This window comes from Pongo pygmaeus, chromosome 2, assembly GCF_028885625.2.
Source record: "Pongo pygmaeus isolate AG05252 chromosome 2, NHGRI_mPonPyg2-v2.0_pri, whole genome shotgun sequence".
Taxonomy (NCBI): Eukaryota; Metazoa; Chordata; class Mammalia; order Primates; family Hominidae; genus Pongo; species Pongo pygmaeus.
In genome coordinates this window covers 138738605-138760061 of record NC_085930.1, presented here as the reverse complement: position 1 = coordinate 138760061, position 21457 = coordinate 138738605, and the positions used below count along the sequence as shown (strand labels likewise).

The window sequence follows — 21457 nt, the reverse complement described above, 5'->3', positions numbered from 1 at the left end:
ATCACTAATTCACTTTTATTACTGCTGAATTCAGACCTTTAGGGGACAGAAGACATAAATCAAATAATCACCTAATTAAGTATTTAATTACAACAGCATCCAATTAACCTAAGGGTAAGTACAAGTGAAAATACATTACCTTGTTTGTTAACAATTCAATCAATACTACCTTGGTGTACAGTGGGGGGGGCGCTATAGGGTCATGATTCAGCTTGTGGAAAATAAATGAAAATAAATGTTAGCGAAGAGTGACTCTAAAGAACCTCTGTCCTGACGGTAATTTTTTAAATGTGTCAGATGCTGGTGGGAGGCATTCTTCCTTAGCTCTTTACTCCCATCCCTTACACTTAACAGAGGAAAAGATCTGTAAGGCGCGTACCCCTCTCCTGCCCACTGTCGACGGCAACAGCCTCGCCCTGCACCGCCACCGCCACGCATAAGGCGGTGTCTGGGCAGCTCGGACGTGGCACCTGCCCTCAGCCGCCCAATCACGGGCGCCGCGACGGTCACGTGCACAGCGGCAGTCCCCCTTTTTGCCCCGCCCCCGCGGCCCCGCTCCTGCGTGGGCCCGGCCCCGCCCACAGCCCGCGCAGTCCCGCGAGCCTGGCCTCGGCCGCCCCAGCTTCTAAGGAGCTCGCGAAGGCCAGGCTGCGCCTGCGTGGGGCGGCTGGTGGGCGGGGCGAGGGCCGCTGGGGCAGCGAAGTGGGGCGGCCGGGTGGGCTGCGAGCCGGGTTTGGGCTCGGGGGCAGGCGTCGCGGTGGGCCCCAGCCCGGCAACGGGAAGGCGAGCTCTCCTCCCTCCACCGTCCAAAGTAAACTTTGCCGCTCCTTCCGCGGCGCTCCCGAGTCCTCGCCGCCGCCGGGACGCCGCAGTCCGCGAAGAGCCGTCCTGCGTCAGGGCCTCGTTCCCTGCCCCGGCGCGGGGCCACTGCGCCATGGACGCCACGGCGCTGGAGCGGGACGCCGTGCAATTCGCCCGTCTGGCGGTTCAGCGCGACCACGAAGGCCGCTACTCCGAGGCGGTGTTTTACTACAAGGTAGGGCTGGGCCCGGCGCTTCGGTCGGCGTTGCTCAGTCGGAGTGCGACCCGGGCCTGCGGCCGAGGGGCGGGATCCAGGTGCGGAGGCTAGCGGCCCCAGCTTTGCTTTTCCCTCGTCCGCCTCCCGGCCCTCCTCTTGTTGGGAGCGGCAAGCCAGAGTGCAGAGGCCGACGCTGAGGCTGCGGGGAGGCTGGGTCGCAGCTTGTAGCCGCCGCTCCTCCAGCTGTAGTCCTGACTGGCAAATGCTCACCGTTGAGCCGCTTTGGGGGGCAGGTGTTAGATATGGGTAGTTAGTAGCCATTTCTTGCTGTCACTTGACTCTGATTTACAGCTAGCGGGAAATGGCCTGTGATACATATCAAAATAATGCATGCTCGTTAAATAAACTTAAAAAGAATAAAAACCATCTCCTGTCATAGCATTTGACATACAGTCATGCATCCTTAGCGATGTGATATTTTCTGAGAAATGTGTTCTTAGGCCATTTTGTTGTTGTGCGAACACCGTAGAATGCGCTTACACAAGCCTGAATGGTATAGCCTACTCCACACCTAGGCTGTATGGCATGGCCTGTTGCTCCTGGGTTACAGGCCTGCGCAGCATGTTGCTGTACTCAGTGGTATGTGCAGTTACACGCAATGGTAAGTGTTTGTGTATCTAAACATAGAAAAGGTACAGTAAACATGCAGCATAAAAGATAAAAAAAAAATACTACACCAGTGTGCAGGACTGGAAGTTGCTCTGAGTTGGTGAGTAGTGGTGAGTGAATGTGAAGGCCTGGGACATTCACTGCTCTACTCTATTGTAGACTTTATAAGCAGTGTACCCTTAGGCTACACTAAATTTTTTTAATCTTCTTGCTTCAATAATTAACCTTAGCTTACGGTAACCCTTTTACTTTATAAACTTTTAAATTTTCTCAACTTTTTAACTCTTTTGTAATAGCTTAAAACGAACTTATTGTACAGTTACACAAACATATTTTCTTTATATCTTTATTTGGTAAGTTTTTTTGTTTCATTTTTTTTTTTAATTCTTTAGTTAAAAACTAAGGCACACATTAGCCTAGGCCTACACCTGGTCGGGATCATCAATATTACTGTCTTCCCTCTCCAATCTTCTCCCACTGGGAGGTCTTCAGGGGCAATAACAGGAATGAAACTGTCATCTATGATAACAATGTCTCCTGAAATATCTCCTGAAGGACATGTCAGAGACTGTTTTACAGTTAACTTTTTTTATAATAAGAGTATACTAACAGTACATAGTATAGCGTAGTAAATACATAAACCAGTAACATAGTTGTTGATTATCAAATATTATGTACTCTACATAATTGTGTGTAGTAGACTTTTACACCACTGGCACCTCAGTAGGTTTGTTTACATCAGCATCACCACAGACATGCGAGTAAAGTGTTGTGCTATGACATTATGATGGCTATGACATGACCAGGCAATAGGAATTTTTCAACTCCATTATAATCTTAGGGGACCACTATCATATATTCAGTCTGTTGTTGACTGAAATGTTATGTGGTGTGTGACTGTATATTTTTGTGTTTTTTTATGTGTATGTGTATATGCCTTTTTTTTTTTTAACAAACTGGTTTATACTGTTTTTAGTAATAGCTGCACAGTAGTACATTATATGGGTGTACCATATTTTTTTTTTTAAGAGACAGGGTCTTTCACTGTCACCCAGGCTGGAGTGCCGTGGCCCAGTAATAGCTCATTGCAGCCTCAAACTGCAAAGCTCAAGCAATCCTCCTGCCTCAGTCTCCCAATTAGTGGGACTACAGGTAGACACAACCACACCCGGCTAATATTTTTTTTTTTTTTTTTTTTTTTTTTGTAGAAATGGAGTCTCACTATGTTGCCCAGGCTGGTTTCGAACTCCTGGGTCAAGCGATCTTCCCGCCTCAGTCTCCCAAAATGCTGGAATTACAGCCATGAGCCTCTGTGCCTGTCCAGTGTACTATAATTAATTTACAGACTCTTGGGCATTCAGTTCATTTTGTTTTTTCAACATCATAAGTAACGATGTAGTTCATATCCTTATAACTAATTCTTATGACTAGTGCAAATTTTTGCCTGAATTTTCTTCGGGATAAATTACCGGGGACAGAATTGCTAAATCAAAGGGTATGAGCTTCCACAGTCCACTCTCTTCTCTCCAATTCTGAGGATTTGCAAATATACCCCTCTAGCTCTAGCTAGATTTGGAGGGAGCTGTGTCCTCATGATAGTGTCACCTTTCCTGTTAGAAAGAGTATCAGACTTTGATAATACTGTACGATAGTAATTTTTTTCACAAGTGTATGTGCTATCAATAAAGTGTGGTTTGTTTCAGATTAATATTTTGTTGCTTTCATTTTATAATCTTTTTTCCTTTTTTTTTTTGAGACGAAGTTTTGCTCTTGTTGCTCAGGCTGGAGCGATAGCACAATCTCGACTCACTGCAACCTCCACCTCCTGAGTTCAAGTGATTCTCCTGCCTCAGCCTCCTGAGTAGCTGGGATTACAGGCATGCACCACCACCCCCGGCTAATTTTGTGTTTTTAGTAGAGACCGGGTTTCTCCGTGTTGGTCAGGCTGGTCTCAAACTCCCGACCTCAGGTGATCCACCCTCCTCGGCTTCCCAAAGTGCTGGGATTATAGGCATGAGCCACCACCCCTGGCCTATTTTTTTCTTTTTTTATTGATAGGTAATGTACATAGTTTCAGGGTACATGTGATAATTTAATACATTAATATTTGTAAAGATAAATCAGCATACTTGGGATAGCCATCACCTTAACTACTTCACAGCTGAACTGTGCAGCTATTATTACTGAATATTATTCCCTTAATATTTATGCTAGGAACATTTGAATTAATCTAGCTATTTTGAAATGTACAATCAAATATTATAAACTCTAGTCACCCTCTGATCTATCTAACAGTAGGTCTCATTCTATTATAATCTGCTTTATATTTAGAGAGTTTTGGTGCATTTCAGAATCCTTTCTTTTAGACTTTTTTTGACAATTTCACAAGGCATTGTTTAAGAGAAAAATTGTGTGTGTTTTGTGAAATAGCTTTGACAAATAACAGGTTAAAATAGTGCTATATAAAAATAGATTTTATTAAAGCAAAAGAAACTGCTGTGCACTGCCCCTTGTTTTCCTATAGACCTACATACATGTCAGGAAGAATTTTTCATCTTTGAGAAAGCCAAAAAAAGTGGTTGTACTTCTAGAAATTATTTATATAAGCTTCATCAGTTTAGTATTTAGTGTTTTCTGCCCAGTCCTTTCTATAAGCTATTTCTTTCTTGTCAGTTTTGAATATAAATGAAATGAGTAAAATAAAATTGACACCAGCAATTTTTTAAATTGGCTTTATTTTATTTTTTACAGACAGGGTCTCATTCTGTCACCCAGGCTGGCAGGCAGTGGTGAGATCATAGCTCACTGCAGCCTCAAACTCCTGGGCTAAAGCAATCCTCCAGCCTCAGCCTCCTGAGTAGCTGGAACTACAGGTGTGCACCACAATACCTGGCTAATTTTTTTTTTTCCAGAGATGGGGATTTCACTATGTTGCCCAGTTAGTCTTGAACTCCTGGCCTCAAGCAGTCCTCCTGCCTCAGACTCCTAAGTAAAAAAATAGCTTTTTTTAAAAAGCAAAATAATTATTTGGAAATTAATAATCACGTACAAGATAACTGAAGGGGCAATATATGTGTATTATATATTTATATAATTTACATGTATCAAAAACATTCCATTTATTGGATTTAAGTGTAGCTATGATGTATTTAGATAATGATGGTATGTAAGATATATTTAATGTTTACATGTAAAGTTATACTTTCCTCCTCTGAAATATCTGAGTTATAGAATCTAAGGAAGTCATATCTTTTCTATCCCACTGCCTTTAGGCTGAATTTTCATTGTGGTCAAAACTGTACTTCTTCCTTCCTTCCTTGCCCTTGCTTCCTTCCTTTTTTTTTTTTTTTTTTTTTTTGACAGTGTCTTATTCTGTCGCCCAGGCTGGAGTGCAGTGGCCCGATCACAGCTCGCTGCAGCCTCCACCTCCCAGGGCTCAGGTGATCCTCCTGCCTCAGCCTCCTGAGTAGCTGGGACTACTTTGTAGAGACAGGGTTTCACCACGTTGCCCAGGCTGAAAACTGCACTTTTTCTTAATTTTGTTAGGTTCAGTGAAACAACTCCTGCTCAAATAACTGGATTCAAAAAGTGATGTTCAATAGATGGCATCTTTGGAAACAGGCATGATGACCCATGAAGTGTACATGCTTGGGTTACTGCAGAGAAGGTGCTGTTACTTGTAGAAATTTGTCTTTGCTTTTCTAGGTGGTAGCATTGGTAACCTTCCTGTAATGGTGATGAGGAGAATGGAAACACCACCTTCTAGCCATCGCATAACTGGCTATGGAAGTTATGGAATAACTGGAAGAAGAATCCAGATTTTCTTAATTAAAATAAGTTTAATTTATACAACTAAAATCTGCTTTAAAATGTGTCATCCTTTTTCAGTATTTTCTGTGGAGAAAACTGTTTTCCTTTTACTATGAGATATTTAACCTGTATAATCTCCTGTGATCTTTTCTTGGTAATTTTATTTTAGGAGTTATTACTCGTTTTAGTGCTTTGAAGGCTCAGTTCATATTTTTTTGAGTGTGAATTACTTGCAATCGGTTCACATTTTCAACGTATTTAATTTTAAATCTGATCTATTGCATAAGGAAAAAGGAAAACAAAACATGTAAACTACAGCTATTCTAAAGAAGTGTTTATAATCAGTTCCTCATGCGGGAATTCATAAATTTTCAATGATATGTTAAAATTGAGAGAGAGAGCCTGGATAGCTCCTTCAGTAGAGCATCATCAGACTTTTAATGTGAGGGTCCAGGGTTCAAGTTCCTGTTTGGGCATGTCCGGTGGCTTTTAGCACCTAATTCTGACTCTATCTTTGAAAAAGCAAAAAAAAAAGTATCATTTGGGCCAGGTGTGGTGGCTCATGCCTGTAATCCCAGCACTTTGGGAGGCCGAGGTGGGCAGATCACTTGAGGCCAGGAGTTCAAGACCAGCCTGGCCAACATGGCAGAACCCAATCTCTACTAAAAATACAAAAATTAGTCAGGTATGGTGGTGTACACCTATAGTCCCAGCCACTCGGGAGGCTGAGGCACAAGAATCACTTGAACCTGGGGAGATTGCACTGAGCTGAGATCGCACCACTGCACTCCAGCCTGGGCGACAGAGCAAAACTCTGTCTCAAAAAAGAAAAGAAAAAGAAAATTGAGAACATTGAATACTGAAGAAAAACATTGGAAGATTGTATAACTACTTTATGAAAAAAATTACTATTAATAATAATTTAAAGACATTCTTGTTTTGTCATTCATGGAAACCAATATTGAATGAGAATGTGGTAAAGAAAATTCAAGTTGTAATACATCTATTGGATTCCTTTGAATTCTTTCATTTTTAGGAAGCTGCACAAGCCTTAATTTATGCTGAGATGGCAGGATCAAGCCTAGAAAATATTCAAGAAAAAATAACTGAGTATCTGGAAAGAGTTCAAGCTCTACATTCAGCAGGTTAGTAAAGGACTACTAAACTTGTCACTCTATTTTTTCTTTTCTCCCATCACATCTTTCCCCCTATGTTTGTTTCTCTTCTTCATTTTTATCTTTGAATCTTGATGCTCACTCTGTTGCTGCTCATTCCACTTTTGGTAATCACGTCTTTAAAAATCATTTAGAAATAAGTCATAGATCTTTGAAGAGGAACCTTATAGATAATATAGTCCGGTTTCCTAATTTCCCAGAGTGCAGAGATGGTGAATTACCTATGTTCAAACAATTTATCATTGGCAAAGTTAGGATTAGGATTCAGTTAAAGTCTGCTTTTAAAATATCTGTCACGTCTCTTCCTTATAAAATTAAGTGACTGTTCCTCTTCAGTGTTTATAGACTTCAGCAGTAGGTTCCCAGTGTCTTTGTCTGTGTCTTCTACTTTCAGACCTTTGCTAAACTCTTTTTAAACCATATCTTGGGAAAGTGACATGTAAGCAGAGGCTTGGAACTACTTGTATTTATTTTTGTAAACAGCACAACAGGTACAATAATAGAAATATATAGTCTTAATGGTCACAGTTTTGTTAGAGGTAACTGATGTTGATATTGTATTTACAAATACATTGGTTTCTCTAGGGATTCTTTTTAACCCTCTTTTTCTGTTGCTGCATGTTAAAGCCCCAAGCAGAAGAATATTTATTTGCATGGACTTTGTGTAACTTTCTACCACTCATTCTGAGTAGATAGGAGCAATTACAAGAACATATTGGGATAAAGTAGATTTAATCATTGGATTCCTTGTTATGACAGTTCCCTTAAAAACAAGGTGGTTTACTTTTAATACAGTGCCCAGAAATTGCATGTATTGAAAAGTGTACTGCCTGTGTTATTGGAACCTCACTTGATACAAAGTATTGATTCATGTATTCAAAATATCATATAAAATTCAAAGGAACTTTCTTTTCCCAGCCAAGTAAATGAAGTTCTTAAATTTAACTGGCCAATAATTAGGAACTTTGTTTCATAACCAGTGTTTTCAAATAAAATTATCTTTGAAGTAGGGAAGGTAGTCTTTCATGTTTACTTCCATGATCTCCCTGTTTTCTCATAGATATTTTTCTTCATTTCAACAACTGTATTGAATACATGTTTGGGCTATATGGTAAGTACAGGGTAATAGATGAGTGACAGTCCATGTCCTCAGGAGGACCTTCATCAGGTGTGGGGAGAGAACAGTGTCAACATTGCACTATCATGGAAACCCCTTTCTGAAGCATGCTAGACTAAATGTTAAAGCAGAATGCTCTAGAAAGGAGAGATTATATGGTGATATTATTCCAGGAATAGAATCTCTGGTAGCCTAAGGTATATTTCCATCTTTCTTTTCCATATGTACACACAGTCAAGCACATTTATGCCATAGGGTCTTGATTCCAGTAAGATTGCTCTTTAAACCCTTGAAATCCTTGTGACAATTGGAAAAAATAAATATGAATCATTTTTTTCTAAGGAATTTTAAAAATTATTCTTACTTTATATTAAATACAGCTAAGCCTAAAAACTTACATGTGATTTTTGGGAAAATAAACATTGATATATATGTGATATTCAAGCATCAAATGAGACACCCCAATCTCTTGACAAATAAAGACTTGCCAGTGAAATAAAGTTCAAAAAGGATTTTTTTTTTTTTTTTTTTTGAGATGGAGTCTCACTCTGTCTTCCAGGCTGGAGTGCAGTGGTGTGATCTCAGCTCACTGCCAAGTTCTGCCTCCGGGGTTCACGCCATTCTCCTGCCTCAGCCTCCCCAGTAGCTGGGACTACAGGCACCCGCCACCACACCCAACTGATTTTTTGTATTTTTAGTAGAGACAGGATTTCACCCTGTTAGCCAGGATGGCCTCGATCTCCTGACCTCGTGATCCACCCGCCTCGGCCTCCCAAAGTGCTGGGATTACAGGCGTGAGCCACCATGCCTGGCCTTAAAAAGGATTTTTAAAGCATAACATAGCTTGTTTTACCAACTTCTTTCTGCTTTTGTTGAAGAAATGGAGTATAATCTCTAGACAATTTAAAGGATTTTCTTATTTATTATTTTAAGCAGAAAAGTCCTTTTTCAAATAAAAATCCTGTTAGGAACCTTAAGTTTTAAAACAAGATGGTCTGCTGACAGTTAAGAGAATCCTGAGAGAGAGTTGATTTTGGGGTGGGGAAAGGTAACATGATTTAAAATTAACCAGTGTAGGCCAGCACAGTGGCTCATGCCTGTAATCCCAGCACTTTGGGAAGCTGAGGCAGGAGAATCACTTGAATCTAGGAGTTCAAGATCAGCCTAGGCAACATACACCTCATCCCTACAAAAAATCAAAAATTTGCTGGGCATGGTGGTATGTGCCTGTAGTCCCCGCTCCTCAGAGGCTAAGGCCGGAAGACTGCTTGAGCCCAGGAGGTCGAGGCTGCACTGACCCGTGATTGCACCACTGCCCTCAGCCTGGATGTCAGAGTAAGACCCTGTCTCAAAAAATAAAAAGTAAAATTAACCGTCGTAGTACAGAGTTCAAGACTTGGAATTAAAAGATCTCTGTTGAGTCTCTACCCTTTCACTTGTAGCTGTGAAATCTTAGACTAGATCAGTGGTTCTCAGTAGAAAGCAATTTGCCCCCCCAGGGGACATTTGGCAATTTCTGGAGAAGTTTTTGGTTTTCACACTGCTGGGTGGCAAGGAATATGCTTCTGTGATTTAGTTGGGTAGAGGCCAGGGCTGTTGCTAAAAAGTCTCCCACAACAAAGAATTATTCAGCCCAAAATGTCAGTAATGCCAGGCTGAGAAACACTCGGCTAGATATTTCAACATTTTTGAGCTTTGGTATCTTTTTCATGAATGGAATTAGTATATACTTCAGAGGGGCATTTAAGAAGGCTAAAGTTTTGAAAACATCAGCACAAACTGGGCACAGTGGTGAGCGCCTGTAGTTCCAGCTACAGGCTAGTTGGGAGGCTAAGGCAGAAGGGTCACTTGAGCCCAGTAGTTTAATAAGAGTTTAAGGCCAGCCTGGGCAACTTAGTGAGACCCTGTATTTTAAAAAAAAAAAAAAAAAAACACGTACCTTTAAAGAACTAACAAAGTCTCAAACTTTCCTTAAATAGCAAGTTTAGCGAGATATAATTTCCATACCATAAAATTCACCCTCTTAAAGTATGTAATTCAGGTGTTTTTAGCCTATTCCCAGAGTTGTGCCGTCATCCCCACTACCTAATTTTAGAGTGTTCTCATCACCCCAAGAGAAACCTGTTACCTGTTAGCAGTCAATCCCCATTCCTCCCTCCCCCTAGCCCCCACTAATCTTGTTGTTTCTGTGGATTTGCCTATTCTGGATATTTCATGCAAATGGAATCATCCAAAACATGGCCCTTTTGCCATCTGGCTTCTTTCACTGAGTTTAATGTTTGCAAGATTTTTCCATGTTGTAGGTTGTATCAATACTTCATTGCTTTTTATGGCGGAGTAATATTTCATTATATTGATGTGCTGCATTTTGTTTATCCATTCATTAGTTTTTGGAGACATTTGGGTTGTTTACACCTTTTCACTGTTATAAATAATGCAGTTAAGAACATTCATGTACATGCAGTGGCTCATGCCTCTAATCCCAGCACTTTGGGAGGCCAAGGCAGACAGATCACTTCAGGCCAGCAGTTTGAGACTAGCCTGGCCAACAGGGTGAAACCCTGTCTCTACTAAAAATACAAAAATTAGCCAGGCGTGGTGGTGCACACATGTAGTCCCAGCTACTTGGGAGGCTGAGACACAAGAATTGCTTGAAAACCCAGGAAGTGGAGGTTGCGGTGAGCTGAGATCGCACCACTGCACTCCAGCCTGGGTGACAGAGTGAGATTCTGTCTCAAAAAAAAAAAAAATTCATGTACAGATTTTTGCATAGACATGTTTTCTCAATTCTCTTGGAATTCCACCCAAAAGTGGAACTGCTGTATCATAAGATGTAGCTCCATGTTTAACTTCTTGAGGAACTGCCAAATTGTTTTCCAGAGTGGCTACACCATTTCACAGTTGCACCAGCAATGTATCTGGGTTCCAAGTCCTTCACATCCTCACTAACACTTGTTATTGTCTTTTTTATTTTAGCCATCCTAGTGGGCATAAGGTGTCATCTCATTGTTGTGTTTTGCATTTTTTGATGGCTAACATTCAGCAATTTCTTATGTGCCATTTGACCTTTTGAATGCCATCTTTGGAGAAATGTCTGTTCAGATCCTTTGCCCATTTTTTAACTGGGTTGTCTTCATTGTTGAATTGTAGGAGATCTTTATATATTCTGGATACATGTTTCTTATAGATACGTATTATTTTATTAAAATCAAATGAAAATATTATTTCAAAGAGCAGTGAAAATACATAACATATTCTAGGCTCAGGGTAAATAGAAAAAGCAGGAACTTTATCATCAGAGCCTAGTATATTACACAATTTTGTCTATACAGAAAAAAAGTTTTAATTGCCTTAAAATAGATTTCTTAATATTTAGCAATTTCTAAGTTTTTGTTTTGTCTTTTGAGTTAGAGGAGCATATGAGGAGAACGCCTATGTTTTAATTTTTAAGTGAAGAAAGTGCCAGTGGGAGAGAGAAATTCAGGGAGAGAAATTCAGGGAAAGAATTTTAAAAATAAGTAGTGTATTTTTTACTATTCTTTATCTCTGATGTCTATTGTGTGGTAAATAATTGCAGATTTTTTTTCTTAGACCTTAAGATTAAAAAGAGAAGGGAGGAAGGCTGGGCACGGTGGCTCACACCTGTAATCCCATCACTTTGGGAGGCCAAAACTGGCAGATTGCTTGAGCCTAGGAGTTCAAGACCAGCCTGGGCAACATGGCAAAAACCCATCTCTACAAAAAAAAAAAGAGAGAGAGAGAAAAATTAGTCAGGCATGGTGGTACACACCTGTAGTCCCAGCTACTCAGGAGGCTGAGGTGAGAGAATCTGTTGAGCCCGAGGAGGTAGAGGCTGCAGTGAGCTGTGATTGTGCCACTGCACTCTAGCCTGGGCAACAGAGCAAGAGCCTGTCTAAAAAAAAAAGAAGGGAGGAACTTTGTCCTTTTTTAAGGTTTTTTTTTTTTAACCTTGCTAAGTTTTTTAAATGAAGAATTACAGAGTTTTGGTAAAGAATGTCTTAAATAGTGAAAATAGTGGGTTTTCTGACTGTATTTAGATAATATTCCTTCTATGTATTTTTTTTTTCTATTCTAGTTCAGTCAAAGAGTGCTGATCCTTTGAAGTCAAAACATCAGTTGGACTTAGAGCGTGCTCATTTCCTTGTTACACAAGCTTTTGATGAAGATGAAAAAGAGAATGTTGAAGATGCTATAGAATTGTACACAGAAGCTGTGGATCTCTGTCTGAAAACAGTGTGTATAGCTACAAATTACATTTGATGAGTTATGCCAAAACATTTCTTCTCTTGCTAGTGAATTTTACATAACACCTTGAATAAAAGAATTTTAACAGAATAAAGAAATTATTTTATTTTAAATGTAACTACTCCTGAGTAAAAGATGATGAGTAGAAAGCCAATAATGGGTTTTTACATCTTATTAAAATTTTGAAAGTATTGAGTCTTAAATTACAAGAATTATTTTTAACCTTTCTATTCTTATAACTAAAATAAACTTACAGAATTCATTATCACAAATCTATTAATTTAGAATAAACATCCCCTTTTTTCAGTTTCACACACTAAAAAATAAGCTAGTGGTTTGGACGAGCCTTACTTATTTGCAGTGTAAAATCTGTATGCTGAATGGCTTTTACTGCTCCCTGCTGAGCCTTGGTTGGGACTGTTAGCTTCAAGGGACATCTAGTGCATAAGAGAGCAGTGTATTTGACAGGAGGATGAGGGAAAGTAGTTGAGACTGGTGTCCCCAGTGTCTTTCTGACTGGCTTTTTGGCAGTCTTTTGCTCAGAGAAACCATCTGGCCTGATTTCTGTGACTGCCTTGAGACTAAATGAGTGCTAGTGTTCTGAGGTTCCTGCCACTCAGCCTTCCACAGCACTGTGGTCAAACAGTTCTGGTCCAGTTATCACTTGTCCACATTAAGTGGTTTTAAAGTGCACCTCAGTGACAAATTTTCAACACTATTTTAAATGATACCTTTAAGGATGAAAATTAATGTCATCTTTGTTTATTCTCAATTTCAACAAGTGTAATATGCATTGTAAATTTTTTGCTTAGAAATATGGATCAAGCAAATGGAAAAATAATTATGCTTTAAAATGTCTCTTTCTGTCTCTTAAGTCTTATGAAACTGCTGATAAAGTCCTGCAAAATAAACTGAAACAGTTGGCTCGACAGGCACTAGACAGGTGAGTTTGATCTCTCAAGTTCTAATCCATGGATGGCACTTAGTGTTATTTAAACAAATTTATCTAAATGTGTTGTAAAGGCTGCAGTAACAAACCTCCATCTTTTAACTGTCATCTGAAACAAATCTACTTTCTACTTCTTAGTGAATTTACCTCCTCTCTCTAGTTCCCTGCTTTAAACTCAAGAAATAGCAAATCAATAAATGTTTTTAATTTTAGTTTAGAACAGAAAGGACTGTGATATTTGAAATGGAGGACCTCCTTTCTGTTGTGTAATATCAGACTTTCAAAGAGAACTTCCAGAGCCTTCCAGATCTGCTAAAAATAGAAAACATGAACATGAACTTGCTTTCAGCCATGTACATACCTCAGATTATACAGTGTGTAGCTCTTTCACCTCTTAGCTGAAATGTCAACTTTTCAATGAAGCCTGCCCTAACCATTGTTTAAAATTGAATCTCCCCCAGCAGTTGCAGCCTGATTATTCTGGTATTTTTCCCATAGCTCTTATTTTCTGAGGTCTGTGAGATTTACTAGCTTATTATATTCGCTGTTAATGTCTGTGTCCCCTCCAACCTTCATCCCCCAAATGTAAGCTCTGAGGGCAGAGATTTTTGTCTATTTTGTTTAGTGCTGTAACCAAGTACCCAGCGGAGTGCCTGACATGTAATATGTGCTCAGTAGATATTTGCTAAAAGAATGAATGAGTTTGCATAAGCGAATTATATATCTTGAAAGAGTGTTGTAGACACACAAAAAATGAAAGGGTGGAAATTGCTTTTATATCTATATCATGAATTATCTCCTTTTGAGGCTCTGACCTGATAGGTAACTGTACCACCCCAAGCCCTTCTTTTTTTAACTGAAGTAAAATAGTCATCCCTCCTTTTCATTGTCATCTACTAACTTTAGTTTGTTTCCTCAGATTCATGAAGATACAAGCACTTGACACACAGTTGTCTTCTCTATGTTGACTTCTTTCACCTGTCAGAATTATAAGTGACTTTATTACCTCTGTGGCTAACCCATCCAATATTCTCAAGTGCACCCTAAGCAAAGGGTGGGTGAGATAGCCATGGGCTCCTGTGAGGATCTTTTGAAACTTATGGATCCACTCTCTAGGAAAATGTACATGAAATTTTTTTGCATATAATTTCAGAGTTTTCACAAGAATCCTGAAGCTCATATATGCACCTCAGGTTAAGAACTTCTATTTTTTAGCTCGTTAGTTCTTTGACAGAACAAAGTCAAAATTCTGTTGCATATCATGTGAGGCTGTCTGTGATCCATCCCCTGCTTTCCTCTCTAGTCTCATCTCCTGCTGCCTCGTTTGCACTTCTCACAGGGGCAACATTCATTCTTTTGCAATTACCTGGCCAGGCACGGTGGCTCACGCCTGTAATCCCAGCACTTTGGGAGACCGAGGTGGGCGAATCACCTGAGGTCAGGAGTTCGAGACCAGCCTGGCCAACATGGCGAAACCCTGTCTCTACTAAAAATACAAAAATTAGCCAGGCGTGGTGGTAGGCACCTATAATCCCAGCTACTCAGAAGGCTGAGTCAGGAGAATCGCTTGACTGGGAAGGCAGAGGTTGCAGTGAGCCGAGATTGCGCCACTACACTCTAGCCTGGGCAATAGAGTGAAACTCCGTCTCAAAAAAAAATAAAAAATTCAAAAAAGAAATTACCTTAACTCATTGTGCTGTTTCATACTTCTGCACGTTTGTACATGTTCTTCTGTCTACTTAGAATGCTTACTCACTGCCCAGGTGAACAACTCTGCAGCTCAAGCATCAGTTCAGAGCACCCTTCTCCAACTCATCCCCACTTGACAATTCATTAAGTGAAAAACTTCTGTTGTACATTCATTTGCATGTAATACTTTCATTCTAGTATCTGTTATTTTTGATGCAATTGTCTGTCTTTCCCTACAAAACTATGAGTACCTTAAGGGTAGGGATTGTTTTATCCATTCTTTTATACCACTTACCTTACCTTGTATGGTGTCTGATTATGTAAGTGCTCAATTAATGTTGTCAATAGAATATCGTTTGTTAAAAATGCTTATCTTTGGAAGTAGCTGAAGTAGTGAAATGTTGGTTAGTATGTAAGAATTTTATATACTAATTTTACATTAGGGATGCTTGACTGGTTCTTCAAGTAAATTTTGTTTCCTGAAAAGCTTAAATGTGAGTAGGAAAACTAGAACAGTTGTTTGTTCCTTTCTGTTATAGAGCAGAAGCGCTGAGTGAGCCTTTGACCAAGCCAGTTTGCAAAATCAGGTCAACAAATGTTAAGCCAAAGCCACCTCCAGTGAGAGCACATTTTCCACTGGGTGCTAATCCCTTCCTTGAAAGACCTCAGTCATTTATAAGTCCACAGTCATGTGATGCACAAGGACAGAGATACACAGCAGAAGAAATAGAAGTACTCAGGTAAATAAGTTTACAATTAATTGTAATTAAGAATTTTGTTAACATGAATGCAGAATTTTATTTTCATTAGGTTTGCTGAATTGTATTCAGATTTCTCCTATAGTGTATTGTGCTTTTATTATGTAATTATATCATCATGTAGTCACAACTTGAAATAGTTAAAATTTTAGTTCTGATTTATTTTATTATTTTCATTTGTATTTTTTGAGACGGAGTCTCTGTTGTTCAGGCTGGAGTGCAGTGGTGTGATCTCGGCTCGCTGCAACCTCTGCCTCCTGGGCTCAAGCGATTCTCCTGCCTCAGCCTCCCAAGTAGCTGGGACTACAGGTGTGCGCCACCACATCTGACTAATTTTTTTTTTTTTTTTTTTTTTTTAATAGAGACAGGGTTTCATCATGTTGGCCAGGCTGGTCTCGAACTCCTGACCTCAGGTGATTCACCCACCTCAGCCTCCCAAAGTACTGGGATTACAGACATGAGCCACTGTGCCTGGCTTTAGTTCCAGTATATTTTAATATTAGCATTTTTGCTAGACATAATACACTTTGCTGAAAATCCTAGCATTCTGTGAAACTGAGCCACTAAAGGTTAAGGAGCAAAATGAGCTGTAGCAGACCACTCTTAATCTATGCAACTTTGTAACCAGAGCTCTAATGGGGGAAAAAATGTTACTTTGAAATAGGAGTGTAGGTGGTGCGCTGGCAGCTCAGTCCTGCAATCCCAGCATTTTGGGAGGCAGAGGGGGGCAGATCACTTGAGCTCAGGAGTTTGAGATCAGCCTGGGCAACATGCCGAAACCTCATCTCTACTAAAAATACAAAAAATAGCTGGGTATGATGATGTGCACTGTAATCCCAGCTACTTGGGAGGATAACTTGAGCCCAGGAGGTGGAGGTTGCAAAGCCGAGATCGCGCCACTACTCTCCAGCCTGGGCAACAGAGGGAGATCTTATCTCAAAAAAATAAATAAATTATATATATATAAGTTTTTTCTTTGAAAGGTTTTACATGCATTAAAAAAAAAAAAAAGAATATATGACAGAAACCTCCTTGCAAAGCCTAAGCTATATAACCATATGGCTCTTTACAGAAAACATTTGCCGACCCCCCGTCTGCGGGGGGTCATAGTGTGTCTGAAAGCAGTCTCAGAGGATATTAAAAATGTAAAACACCGCTACTCTGGACACACTGCCTGTGGAGTAACCCTGTTCCACAAGGAGCAGTACCAAAAAAAACGAAATGTGAAGCACAATAATGTGGAAATTGTTGATTGCCCTCTGAACCAGTGTAGCTAGGATAAGTCCCTGAGCCAGACAGGGTGGCTTTTTTAAAGTTGAGCACTGCAGAAAGTTCAGTCTGCTTAGAGCTGTGTAAGTCGTGTAGGTGTTCATCTTTTTATTTTCTAAAATTGAGCTGAAAGGGCTTCTGCCTGGGTAGCAGCCATCTGAGAGCATTTTTCTTTCCTTTCCTGCTGAAGATTTTAATTGTAGTCCTGCTAATCCGGCTCCCTTTGTCTAGGAAAAATTGCATATGCACCAACACAACACAATGCAGGACAAAGAAGGGTAGTTTTGAAGCTAAAAGACTGAATTAATAACAGTCCAACACTTTTCCATATGCTACCTTCACATGTTTGAAATTCCGTACTACACCAAAACAACTCTATATTCCACCTAACAAAATGCAGCTATCCTTCATGCGAGTGAAAAGTTTTCATCATCTTTCCAAAATAAGGCTGTACATAGTCCCAACAATCATTTCATCTATTCCTGACTATATTAAGTAGTCCTCAGATTTCCTGGCTATTGTTACCTAAAGACTAAATTCTGAAGTTACTCTGTAACGTCTTGTAAATAGAATAAGGGAGAGAAACAGATACAAGAAGGAAATAGTTAATATAGATAAATAAGCATATACACAAAACAAGGAGAATGCAAAGCTACTACAAACCTTATTTCTTTAATTTGTCGGTAGACCATAGCTGATATCTATGACACTTCCTTCCTCCACTACCCATTTCATATCCTCATAACCAGAAAATGTGAAGAGCATATATTTCAGAATTGTAAATGTCGTGTTTTTTTAATTCCAAAATAACTTAAGCAATTGATTTCTCCCTTTAGGCTTAGCATTGGTTTTGTGTCTTGGTGTCAAGGACACTTTCATTACCTCTTGAATAGTCTTGTCTTCTTGTGTGTGTTAGCCTTAAAAGAATATTCTTATTGATTTGAATTGATTCAGTTATTTTCTGATTTTCAATTGTGTTATGAAAATATTGTCCAAAGATATATCAACAACATGAGGTTGTCAGTTTAATTTTAATACAGTATCATACCTTGTCATTTAAATTTTAAAGAGTTGGAATAAGATTGGCAATTAAGGTAAACTTGAACAGTTAGGTTTTTTTCTCGTGTTTGATAGGACAACATCAAAAATAAATGGTATAGAATATGTTCCTTTCATGAATGTTGACCTGAGAGAACGTTTTGCCTATCCAATGCCTTTCTGGTAAGTAAGCGCTGTTGCAATTTTTAATTCCAATATTTTAACTTTTCAGTACTTTTTCAGTACTCTGAAGTTCAATTTAATAGCCTTGAAATTAAAATTTGTAATAAAAAACAAATTTGTTGGAATAGAGGGGTGGCTGTGGGAAAGGGGTAGGGCAACATAGCAAGAGCACTTTTGTTATTTGCCCAGTCATGAGGACATGAGGATCTCCTTTTGCCTAATATTATTTCTGTAGTGTCTAGCACAGTACCTGGTGTAAAGTAAGTACTCAGTAAATATTTGTCCAAGCAGTGATTGAATCACAACAGAAATTCTAACAGTAAAGAAACTGAATGGAAAAGGGGAATGGAATGATGTCATTGTTTACTAAGAAGACCAATTCAAGCAAGGGCTATTTATGAGAGAATTAGTTAGCACAGCCTTCCAGGACAATGGCAGCTTATGTCAAGAGCCTTAAAAATATTGTTTGGTTTGGGACTCCGAGCTTGTAGTCATCGTAAGGAAATCAACAGTCAAAGATGTACGTAATAAGGACACTCATCAAAGCATCTGTTACAGCAAAAAATTGTTGAAACAAACTAGCAATATGGGAATGATTAAATAATGGTACATCTATACAGTCAAATGTTATGCTACTCAAAATAAGTATTTGAAACTGTAGGGAAAAAAATGTTCCCATTACAGAAATTAAAAAGAAAATTATATATATGATGTCCCAAATTTTTTTCTTTTTTTTTTGAGATAGGGTCTCACTCCCATTGCCTAGGCTGGAGTGCAATGATATGATCATGACTCACTGCAGCCTTGACTTCTCAGGCTCAGGTGATTCTCCCACCTCAGCGTCTCTATAGCTGGGACTGCAGGGATGCACCACCATGCCCAGCTAATTTTTGTATTTTTGGTAGAGACAAGATTTTACCATTTTGGCCAGGCTGGTCTTGAACTCCTGACTTCAAGTGATCCATCTGCCTCAGCCTCCCGAAGTGCTGGGATTGCAGGTGTGAGCCACTGTGCCTGACCCTTATTTTTCTTTTCATGTATTTATAGATGCATAGGAAAAAAAATGATGTGGAGAGATATACCTGAATATTTATAGTGGTTATGTCTAGGTAACAAAATTGTGTGATTTAACTTCTTTTAGTACTTTTTTATTTTTCAAAATTTCTCCAATGAGCATGTTATGTTTATTATTAGAAAAAAAAAAGCTGGGTGCTTACTGTATAGAATGAAGGCTCTGTAAAGAACAAAAGGGCTGCTTTTTATTTTCTAGTGTTTTGCTGTTCTTTTGCCAAGGGTTTAGGTATCACAAAGCCAGTTAACATATTTTTTTCACTCAGGTAGCTGTGTGATGCTAGTAACTGATTGGGATCAAAGGAATTTTTATATCTGAGAAACTTTATAGCATTAATGTTCAGGGCAAGATTCTAGAGCCAGACTTTCTGGTCTCAAATCTTGTGTAACACTGGGCAAGTTGTTAAATCTGTCTCAGTTTCTTGTCCGTAAAATGGGGATAATAATAGAAACTACCTCATAATGTTACTGTGAGTTAATAAAATGTAAAACCCTGAGAATGGTGCTGTTATATAGCAAGCACTATATAATAAAGGTTAACTGCTAGAAAAATCATCATTTTGTTAGTTACTAAGTTATGTAACAATTTGGCTGTATGTTTCAAATATTTTAACAGTTTTTATACCTCTTTGACCAATGATTTTACTTCAGGAATCCAGTTGTAAGGAACTATTTAGAGATATACTCAAAAATTCGTACGAAAGCGATTTATCATTGTTGTTATAATTGTGAAAATGAATCGGTTATTCTAGTATCTTGACAATATTCAAATAGAGATGTAAACTTATCATTTCTATCTTTTTGCAGCAAATTAATGTAAATCATATTTGTAGTGCTTATACGACACAGTGTCCATAAGAAAAATGTTATATAGCCATAAACAATCAAGTTTTCAAGGAATGTAATAACATGGGAAAATGCTCATAATATAATTGGAAAAGTAAAATATGTAGCCATGCAGACTCCCTTAATTTAGGCATAGCACTTGTCACAGTTGGAATTTTTCTTTTTTTTTTTCTTTAAGGTGATTACTTGCTTAATGCTTGTCTGCTACTCTAGCGTATAAACTTCATAAGGACAGAGACCATGTCTGTTTTAATTAAGTTGCACCCCAGTGCCTACCACAGTATCTGGTGTATAGTAGGTATTCAATAAATATTTCTTGAAGTAGTTAAATTGGGAGAAAAACAAGAATAAATACTAAAATTACTATTCTAAGTGGCAAGATATTTTCTTATTTTTTAGATTATTTTACTGTAGGAACAATCAGAAGAAAAAGCAACAGTAAATGTTTTTAAGTTGGGGTAACAGATCATCAGGAAAAGGCTCCAGAATTTATCTTTCGCTAGAGAGATTGAATTATTTTTTAAAATTGTTTCTATTCTGGTCATGTATTACTTTTAAAATAATAAAATAAGCATTATTGAATAAATACTATAATTGTAAGTTTTTTTATTTTTTATTTTTTGAGTTGGAGTCTCACTCTGTCACTCAGGGTAGAGTGCAGTGGTGCGATCTCAGCTCACTGCAACCTCCGTCTCCCAGGTTCAAGAGATTCTTCTGCCTCAGCCTCCCAAGGAACTGGGATTACAGGTGCCCACCACACTCCTGACTAATTTTGTATTTTTGGTAGAGACTGGGTTTCACCATGTTATCTAGGCTGTTCTCAAACTCCTGACCTCAAGTGATCCGCCCGCCTCAGCCTCCCAAAGTGCTGGGATTACAGGCATGAGCCACCGCGCCTGGCTGTAAAATATTTTTAATATATTTAAGTTCTGAGGGAAAAAACCTTGAATTTAATAATCCTCTAGTGACTTGAGAGAACAAATATTATGGAATCTTGGATTTATGCTGAAATATGGTTCATATGACAGGTTAATAATAGATTATGAATTCGAATTTGCATTAATTTTTTCTCCTCAAAATTTTTGAGAGCTGTCTTTAAACTCTTCTGAATTCAATTAGCTCACTTTCTGTTTACAGTTAGCTCCTGATATTATACAGGTAACAAAATGCTACCTGGAATACTAGTGGTTCTGTGAGATGATAATAAAAAATGTTTGAGATATGTTATATGCCATATTCTATTCTAAGAGATTACAATAAACATTGGCTTATTTAAAGTCTAGAGGTATCCTTCAATGAAAAAACTAATACTTTAACCAGGAGTTTGTAGATCATACTTGGCCACAAAATCCTCTCTTCTCCCAGTATCTGTCAGCATTCTTTGAAAAAAAAAAAGTTATGTTTGTGCCAGTTTGTATATTATATACTTTCTATTACTAAGAAATCTTTTGAAAACCAAGGATTTGTTGCTCCTGCTCTAGAAAGGGTTTGGGGATGGTTGGGCCTGGTGGCTTGTGTCTGTAATACCAGCACTCTGGTATTTACTTGAGGAAGGCTGGTGGATCGTTTAAGCACAGAAGTTCTAGACCAGCCTGGGCA

At 38.8% G+C, this 21457-nt stretch overlaps 1 protein-coding gene across 2 annotated transcripts in view; it reads left to right on the top strand.

The window, feature by feature from the left end:
- The first annotated feature begins 588 nt into the window (after positions 1-588).
- CAPN7 (calpain 7) overlaps positions 589-21457 on the top strand; it is a 45770-nt gene continuing 24901 nt past the window's right edge. The window contains exons 1-6 of one of the 2 annotated variants that reach the window (XM_054483233.2): positions 589-1036; positions 6534-6642; positions 11886-12043; positions 12931-12998; positions 15233-15433; positions 17855-17941. In XM_054483233.2, coding sequence (XP_054339208.1) covers positions 935-1036; positions 6534-6642; positions 11886-12043; positions 12931-12998; positions 15233-15433; positions 17855-17941 — 725 coding nt within the window. In that variant the 5' untranslated portion in view covers positions 589-934. The remainder of the gene's footprint in view (positions 1037-6533; positions 6643-11885; positions 12044-12930; positions 12999-15232; positions 15434-17854; positions 17942-21457) is intronic. The other variant, XM_054483232.2, reaches the window with a different exon arrangement.